This window comes from Oncorhynchus clarkii, unplaced genomic scaffold, assembly GCF_045791955.1.
Source record: "Oncorhynchus clarkii lewisi isolate Uvic-CL-2024 unplaced genomic scaffold, UVic_Ocla_1.0 unplaced_contig_9792_pilon_pilon, whole genome shotgun sequence".
Lineage (NCBI taxonomy): Eukaryota > Metazoa > Chordata > Actinopteri > Salmoniformes > Salmonidae > Oncorhynchus > Oncorhynchus clarkii.
In genome coordinates this window covers 88,190-97,312 of record NW_027257931.1, presented here as the reverse complement: position 1 = coordinate 97,312, position 9,123 = coordinate 88,190, and the positions used below count along the sequence as shown (strand labels likewise).

The following is a 9,123-nucleotide window of genomic DNA, read 5'->3' as shown; positions in this document are numbered from 1 at the left end:
GTGTTTAAAACAACCTGCATCAGGGCTGAGGTGTTTTATACTAGTGTTTTTTTATAAAGCAAAATATGTATTTCTGACATCAAAGTCATCAGTCTGGACAAATATATTTCATTGTCTAAATTCATTTGCACATTATACGAGTTAAAAAGACACGTGGAAAAGAGAGGGCGCATTTTGGATAGGCGTTTTGGGGGCATTTTAACAAATTAAACATGGTAGTGTGGCTCGCCCTATAAGCCTCCAGCCTACTGCCTGTGCTTACCAATCAATTGGTACATTGAAACAGTGCAAGGCTACGTTACTATAGCGAGGAGACCTGCAGGCTCGCTTTATCTCCGGATATTGGGACCTCTCTACAATGTCATATCCACAATTCGGATATCCCTACTCGTCTGCACCACAAGTAAGTTACCTTCTCGCTTATCAACTGAATATTCGGTCAGATTTCATCACCATTGATTCTTATATTGATTAAATGTTGATCATGTGATTCACTTTCAACAAGAAAGGAGACAGCATTGTATATTAATGCACTGTATCGGAATTGTATTATGTTACCGTAAATGGCACATGATACCTGCTCTTTGAACGGTAAAGGTAAGGAGGGTGACCAGAACCAGGCGCAGTCCGACCTATCGTCAACTGATTTCTACCAGATAATAGCCTCGGAACGTGTGTTTTTCATCAGATATCTCACATGCCGACCTGTTTTGTGGACATGCGGTGCTGTTGTGTCGGGGGCTGGATAGATAACCCAACTGGTGTCATTTTGGCAATCATCCAGAACATGTCTTTTGGGAAAACGCATATGGGGATTCTGGAAACATTTGACAAATTTTAATTATAAGGGTTGTTTTGCAATTAGCCCAAGCTAATCACTAATTCACGGTATTATTTTTTTTTAAATTGCCCACTGTACGTTGTAAATAAGTTGTTATGTTCTTGCGTTTCAGTTCCTCATGACAACCAACTCGTTGACAACTTGCTGCGAGTCAAGCGGCAGAAGCATCGCTGACTCCAGGGTGACAGCCTCCGCCCAGACGCCGGTCTACTGCCCAGTGTACGAGAGCCGGTTGTTGGCCACCGCCAGACACGAGCTGAGCTCCGCAGCTGCTCTGGGGGTGTATGGGAACCCGTACACTGGGAGTCAAGGCTATGGAAATTACGTTACTTATGGAACCGACGCGTCTGCTTTCTACTCGCTGGTATGGTTACTATAATATAGTATGATATCATAATAATTCTACTCATCTCTCCATGGCAGTGACGCTGTATCTATAGCATGTAGCCTACAGTCACAGAGCTATATCTATATATCCTATAGTCACAGAGCTGTATCTATATAGCCTACAGTCACAGAGCTGTATCTATATAGCCTATAGCCTAGTCACAGAGCTGTATCTATATAGACTACAGTCACAGAGCTGTATCTATATAGCCTATAGCCTAGTCACAGAGCTGTATCTATATAGACTACAGTCACAGAGCTGTATCTATATAGCCTTTAGCCTAGTCACAGAGCTGTATCTATATAGCCTATAGCCTAGTCACAGAGCTGTATCTATATAGACTACAGTCACAGAGCTGTATCTATATAGCCTTTAGCCTAGTCACAGAGCTGTATCTATATAGCCTATGGTCTAGTCACAGAGCTGTATCTATATAGCCAATAGTCACAGAGTTGTATCTATATAGCCTTTAGCCTAGTCACAGAGCTGTATCTATATAGCCTATAGCCTAGTCACAGAGCTGTATCTATATAGACTACAGTCACAGAGCTGTATCTATATAGCCTTTAGCCTAGTCACAGAGCTGTATCTATATAGCCTATGGTCTAGTCACAGAGCTGTATCTATATAGCCAATAGTCACAGAGTTGTATCTATATAGCCTATAGTCTAGTCACAGAGCTGTATCTATATAGACTACAGTCACAGAGCTGTATCTATATAGCCAATAGTCTAGTCACAGAGCTGTATCTTTATAGCCTATAGTCACAGAGCTGTATCTATATAGCCTATAGCCTATAGTCATAGAGCTGTATCTATATAGCCTATAGCCTAGTCACAGAGCTGTATCTTTATAGCCTATAGTCACAGAACTGTATCTATATAGCCTATAGCCTAGTCACATAGCTGTATCTATATAGCCTATAGCCTAGTCACAGAGATGTATCTGTATAGACTACAGTCTAAAGTCACAGACGCCGCTTTACACACACGGTCTGACTGTTCTTGATGCACAAAACCTGTCTTCACGGTGAAACAACTGCAGGCTATGACTGAATAGCCAAGTGCAACTTTTAAGGAAAAAGTTGAGTTTGGCAAGTGATAGTGTCAGGTGAAAATATGTACTGTAACCTGCAATATGCAACCAATGTTAAGAATGGATTTCTTTAATTCTTTAACTACAACTTATACTGCAGTGTGCTCGATTATGTCTCTGTCATTGTTTCCCTGTATTCATTAGTTAGAATGCCTACAATAACACAGATATAACTTGACTTTGCTATTGAACAACATGTTTAGTTACTGTTATTGTGTTTGTGTGTGTGTGTGTATTGAAATGGGAACACTAGACTTTATGAGTGAAATTATTAAAAAAAAAAAATAATTAAGAAACAGTATACCTGTTAATAAGAAACAGTATTCATGTTATTAAGAAACAGTATACATGTTATTAAGAAACAGTATACCTGTTAATAAGAAACAGTATTCATGTTATTAAGAAACAGTATACATGTTATTAAGAAACAGTATACATGTTATTAAGAAACAGTATTCATGTTAAGAAACAGTATACATGTTATTAAGAAACAGTATTCATGTTATTAAGAAACAGTATACATGTTAATAAGAAACAGTATACATGTTATTAAGAAACAGTATATATGTTAATAAGTATACAGTATACATGTTATTAAGAAACAGTATACATGTTATTAAGAAACAGTATACATGTTATTAAGAAACAGTATTCATGTTATTAAGAAACAGTATACATGTTAATAAGAAACAGTATACATGTTATTAAGAAACAGTATACATGTTAATAAGTAACAGTATACATGTTAATAAGAAACAGTATACATTTTATTAAGAAACAGTATACATGTTATTAAGAAACAGTATACATGTTAATAAGTAACAGTATACATGTTAATAAGTAACAGTATACATGTTATTAAGAAACAGTATACATGTTATTAAGAAACAGTATACATGTTATTAAGAAACTGTATACATGTTAATAAGAAACAGTATACATGTTATTAAGAAACAGTATACATGTTAATAAGTAACAGTATACATGTTATTAAGAAACAGTATACATGTTAATAAGTAACAGTATACATGTTATTAAGAAACAGTATACATGTTATTAAGAAACTGTATTCATGTTATTAAGAAACATTACATACTTTTATTATATATTTAAGTATAACAGTCCATTAATGTCAATAGTGTCACATTTTCCTGACTGACAGTCTGTCTTGTTGCAGGGGACATTCGATACCAAAGATGCAACAGCGCCCGCGCATGCAGGGATAACCCAGGCTACAGCGTACTATCCCATTGACCCCACTCTGGGACATTATCAGTACGACAGGTAGGGTTACTATAAAAATAATAATAATGTACTACACCATTGACCCCACTCTGGGACATTATCAATACGACAGGTAGGGTTACTATAATAATAATAAGGTACTATCTGTGTGATCCTGCTCAGTACCAGTATGACAGGTATGGTAGGGTAATATTGGTAAGGTAATATTATTATGTTAACCATAGCTGTCATATTAGTACTGTGCAAGAGTAAGGTAATAAAGGTAGTACACAATTCTTATTATTACTATTATTATTATTATAGTAATAATAAGAATTGTGTACTACCTATATGACCTTACTCTTGCACAGTACTAATATGACAGCTATGGTTAACATAATAATATTAATAATAATCATAATAATGATAAGATTCACCATAATAATCATAATAATAACAATAATGATAACAGTAATAATAATAATAATAACAATGATAATAATAATAATCATCAAATTATTATTATTAATAATAAAACAAACAATAATGATGATTGTAATAATATTCCTAATAATAACAATGTTAATATAATGTACTATCTGTGTGATCCTGCTCAGTACCAGTATGCCAGGTATGGTTACTATAATAATAATAATAATGGTAATATAATGTACTATCTGTGTGATCCTGCTCAGTACCAATATGAGTTAGCAACATTACACACATAATTATGTTCTGTCAAATGGTAGCCCATTTCCCAATCCTTCATATGTGTGTTCACTGACATAAGTCACCTTACCTCTAAGTTAACAACTATTAGAAAACCCCCTGTCTGTTAGAGTACTGGCTTCCAAATGGTCTGGGAATATCATGCCTGATCAAATTCATAGGATTAGTTGATGAGTTGCCAAACTTGAAACTGTTCTTATTGAAGTGTATAATAGGCTTACATGAACTCCACTAGAGAAGTCGGACATAGTTATATCCCTGGGCTTAGCCTCCAGGAGGACCCAAAGTGCTGAATATTACACTAATGCTTTAGGCCCTTTCACCTGGGGCTGCATCATTACACTCAATCAGACAATTCTCCAGTCTGTTGGATGGAGAGACAGCTAGCTTAGCGGTGCCCTGTGTTTACTCACCTAGCAGTCAGTCTTCTGGATGGAGAGACAGCTAGCTTAGCGGTGACCTGTGTTTACTCACCTAGCAGTCAGTCTTCTGGATGGAGAGACAGCTATCTTAGCGGTGACCTGTGTTTACTCACCTAGCAGTCAGTCTTCTGGATGGAGAGACAGCTAGCTTAGCGGTGACCTGTGTTTACTCACCTAGCAGTCAGTCTTCTGGATGGAGAGACAGCTAGCCTATGGGTGGCCTGTGTTTACTCACCTAACAGTCAGTCTTCTGGATGGAGAGACAGCTAGCCTATGGGTGCCCTGTGTTTACTCACCTAACTGTCCGTCGTCTGGATGGAGAGACAGCTAGCCTATGGGTGCCCTGTGTTTACTCACCTAACAGGGCTTGAGCACACTCATATAGGGGCATTATTATTTTGTAAAAGCTCCCCGGGGGTATGTTGGGCTGCAGTGTACTGCTAGATGAATCAACACTATGCATTTCTAATGGACAGGACACAAGGAGTTGTTATCTTGCCTCTCTTCTGCTACAGGACCCTATATATAGATATATAGGCCTACTGTTACATAGAGACATTGTTGTAACTCATCTTCACTACTAGATATGGCTGTATGGACGGAGGGACCAGGAGGAAGAACGCCACCCGGGAGACAACCAGCACACTGAAGGCCTGGCTACAGGAGCACAGGAAGAACCCCTACCCCACCAAGGGAGAGAAGATCATGTTGGCCATCATTACTAAAATGACCCTGACGCAGGTGTCCACCTGGTTTGCCAACGCCAGGAGGAGGCTGAAGAAGGAGAACAAGATGACGTGGCCTCCGAGGAACAAGTGTTCTGATGAGAAGAGATATGATGAGGATGATGAAGCATCTCAGGAGGAGAACATCAACAGTGAGAACAACGATGATGGTCAGTCCTGGTTCTTTATACAACAAATTAACAGTGTTCTAGTCTTGGTTCTTTATGTAACAAATTAACAGTGTTCTAGTCCTGGTTCTTTATACAACAAATTAACAGTGTTCTAGTCCTGGTTCTTCATGTAACAAATTAACAGTGTTCTAGTCCTGGTTCTTTATACAACAAATTAACAGTGTTCTAGTCCTGGTTCTTCATGTAACAAATTAACAGTGTTCTAGTCCTGGTTCTTTATACAACAAATTAACAGTGTTCTAGTCTTGGTTCTTTATGTAACAAATTAACAGTGTTCTAGTCCTGGTTCTTCATGTAACAAATTAACAGTGTTCTAGTCCTGGTTCTTTATACAACAAATTAACAGTGTTCTAGTCCTGGTTCTTTATACAACAAATTAACAGTGTTCTAGTCTTGGTTCTTTATGTAACAAATTAACAGTGTTCTAGTCCTGGTTCTTCATGTAACAAATTAACAGTGTTCTAGTCCTGGTTCTTTATACAACAAATTAACAGTGTTCTAGTCCTGGTTCTTTATACAACAAATTAACAATGTTCTAGTCCTGGTTCTTTATGTAACACACTAACAGTGTTCTAGTCCTGGTTCTTCATGTAACAAATTAACAGTGTTCTAGTCCTGGTTCTTTATACAACAAATTAACAGTGTTCTAGTCCTGGTTCTTTATACAACAAATTAACAGTGTTCTAGTCCTGGTTCTTTATACAACAAATTAACAATGTTCTAGTCCTGGTTCTTTATACAACAAATTAACAATGTTCTAGTCCTGGTTCTTTATGTAACAAATTAACAATGTTCTAGTCCTGGTTCTTTATACAACAAATTAACAATGTTCTAGTCCTGGTTCTTTATGTAAAAAATTAACAGTGTTCTAGTCCTGGTTCTTTATACAACAAATTAACAGTGTTCTAGTCCTGGTTCTTTATACAACAAATTAACAGTGTTCTAGTCCTGGTTCTTTATACAACAAATTAACAGTGTTCTAGTCCTGGTTCTTCATGTAACAAATTAACAGTGTTCTAGTCCTGGTTCTTTATACAACAAATTAACAGTGTTCTAGTCCTGGTTCTTTATGTAACAAATTAACAATGTTCTAGTCCTGGTTCTTTATACAACAAATTAACAGTGTTCTAGTCCTGGTTCTTTATGTAACACACTAACAGGTGAATAGTCCTGGTTCTTCATTTTATTGTTAACTAGGCAAGTCAGTTAAGAACAAATTCTTATTTATAATGATGGCCTAGGAACAGTGGGTTAACTGGTCTAGGAACAGTGAGTTAACTGGTCTAGGAACAGTGGGTTAACTGGTCTAGGAACAGTGGGTTAACTGGTCTAGGAACAGTGGGTTAACTGGTCTAGGAACAGTGAGTTACCTGGTCTAGGAACAGTGGGTTAACTGCCTTGTTCAAGGGCGGAACGACAGATGTTTACCTTGTCAGCTCGGGATTCGATCCAGCAACCTTTCGGTTACTTGTCCACTAGGCTACCTGCTTCCCTTTATGCAACACATTAACAGTGGAATAGACCTTTACCAGAGGAAGTATGACCCTAAATGTATCATGGAAATGGCTTAATTGCCTAATGGAAATGAACACACTTTGGGCTGCTTTAGGATGTTTTTTAGATACATTAAAAAGTGAACTGAAAAGCCTGTATGCACAAGATACACAGACATCTAATAACCACAATGTTACCATGTTATGACCCATTTATTCTGCTGTAATGCAAAGTGCTATGAAACTGCATGGACATCTACCTCAACTTCTTTGAATAGGCATATCTGCCAGGCCTAAGCTCGTTTCAATGATGTGATGCTAAATGCTTCAATGATATTTGACAGTGATACTTTGTATTACAGTTTGATTCCCCTCTTATCGCTGATGTCTCATATCCGTTAATTTCCAGAGAAAGATAAGGATCTCGCGCTGAGTGACCTGGATGACTTCGACATGATCGAATCAGAGAGCTCGGAGTGCGAGCTCAAACACCAGTACCTCATGAACACTCACATGACGACAACTGACTGTTCGAACGACCATCTGAAGGACACATCTTTAAAGATCAGCATACCCGTGTCCCTGGGCGGGGAGCAGCAGCACAGTAAAACCTCACCAGAGGGCTGCGACAGCCGGCAGGGGAAAGCTTGCTACCAACAACAGATACTGGACGGCAAACCACGGATTTGGTCGTTGGCCCAGACGGCCACGTCTCTGAACCAGGCGGAGTACCCGTCCTGTATGTTGAGGTGTCAGCCTCAGCCGGGCCTGCCCACCTCTCCGGCCGCCTCCTCCCCTATCACGGTTCTAGACAGACGGCAGGACTCTCCCGTTACAACTCTCAGAAACTGGGTGGATGGGGTTTTCCACGATCCGTTGTTCAGACACAGTACTTTGAACCAGGCCCTGACCAACACCACGGTCTCGTGGACCACGACCACCAAGGGTTCGATACTAGAGACCGGTGCTCTGGAACGTTCTGTTGGGAGCGTCAAAGGACTTCCGTCTCTACAGCACCAAGACTCCACGAAGGACAATATGAATTTCCCTAAAACTGTTAACAAACACTTCTGCTCTTAACACATCAAACCTGCTTTAGTTTATTATTCTGTGGGGGTTACTTTTTTGTTGTTGCAAGGATATATTTATGTAATCATATTGGCATTTCACTGGTGAAACTTCCAAACAGGATTCGTTTGAGCGTATTGCTATTTCGTTAAAAAGCACGTAGGCCCGCCTACAAATCCACTGTATCTAAATGTATAACTGACAGTTAACATTAGAAGTATGTTTTTTTACACTATTCTTTTTCTTATAGCATGCAGATGTTAATCATTTATATTAAACATTCTTTAAAAAACAGCCGTCATTAATCGATGGTTTGTGAGTATCACTGATGAAAGAAAAAAGTCACAAATAACCAGCTCTCCTAAAATGGAAGGAGTGTGTTTCAAGTTTGTTCACAAATAAAACGTCGGTTTCTGATGAGATCGTGTTCAGATTCCGTCAATGCTGGTCGCTGTCCAATGTGCTGAAATTATAGCCTATAACGTTTAAGAATTTGCGATAACAAAATTATCTTTGCGTTTTCATCGCCTTGTCTTTAGCTTATCCTATCTTTTTATTTGCTTTTGCCGCCGTTAAGAGATCGTCCGAAGTAGAGAAATACAATGTTTACCATATCGTTCTGGCAAGTGTTGCTTTATAGGTCTATTCACAAGGACCTATTTCTTCAAACACGCAGAATTCAAGCCAATAATGACTGACAGTACATAAAACGTTATGTTTTTTAAAGCTGTTAAATCTATAATCATAAATGTAGTTTTTGAGTCAGTCAACGTCTCCTCTCTCACAGTGACAGGGGGATGAGAGATATAGAGAGAAAGAGCCTTCAACAATAATACCAGCTGGCGGGAGATGTGGCTTATTACTCCGCCATAAATAGCCTATAATTGGGATATATTCCTTCATAGCTCTGTCAGACTATCGATCTCCACTCCTCCTGATAATATGAT

The 9,123-nt window shown here is 38.5% G+C and overlaps 1 protein-coding gene across 2 annotated transcripts; it reads left to right on the top strand.

Annotated features, from left to right (window-relative positions):
* The first annotated feature begins 323 nt into the window (after nucleotides 1-323).
* Nucleotides 324-8,303, top strand: LOC139393697 (iroquois-class homeodomain protein irx-4-A-like). 2 transcript variants are annotated; one of them, XM_071142042.1, is made up of 5 exons: nucleotides 324-403; nucleotides 954-1,205; nucleotides 3,502-3,608; nucleotides 5,284-5,594; nucleotides 7,518-8,303. In XM_071142042.1, exons 1-5 carry the CDS (start codon nucleotides 359-361, stop codon nucleotides 8,186-8,188), a joined length of 1,386 nt encoding a protein of 461 aa, XP_070998143.1. In that variant the 5' UTR covers nucleotides 324-358; the 3' UTR covers nucleotides 8,189-8,303. The 2 variants fall into 2 exon arrangements, with proteins under 2 accessions (XP_070998143.1, XP_070998142.1); XM_071142041.1 differs by having other exon boundaries at nucleotides 5,284-5,627.
* Nucleotides 8,304-9,123: the final 820 nt, after the last annotated feature.

Excerpts from the sequence above, each read along its gene's own strand:
- LOC139393697 (XM_071142041.1), top strand. The coding sequence starts at position 359 with ATGTCATATCCACAATTCGGATATCCCTACTCGTCTGCACCACAA. Across the intron at positions 3,609-5,283 it reads GGACATTATCAGTACGACAG|ATATGGCTGTATGGACGGAG; the intron begins GTAGGGTTACTA and ends CTTCACTACTAG. Across the intron at positions 5,628-7,517 it reads CTTTATACAACAAATTAACA|AGAAAGATAAGGATCTCGCG; the intron begins GTGTTCTAGTCT and ends GTTAATTTCCAG.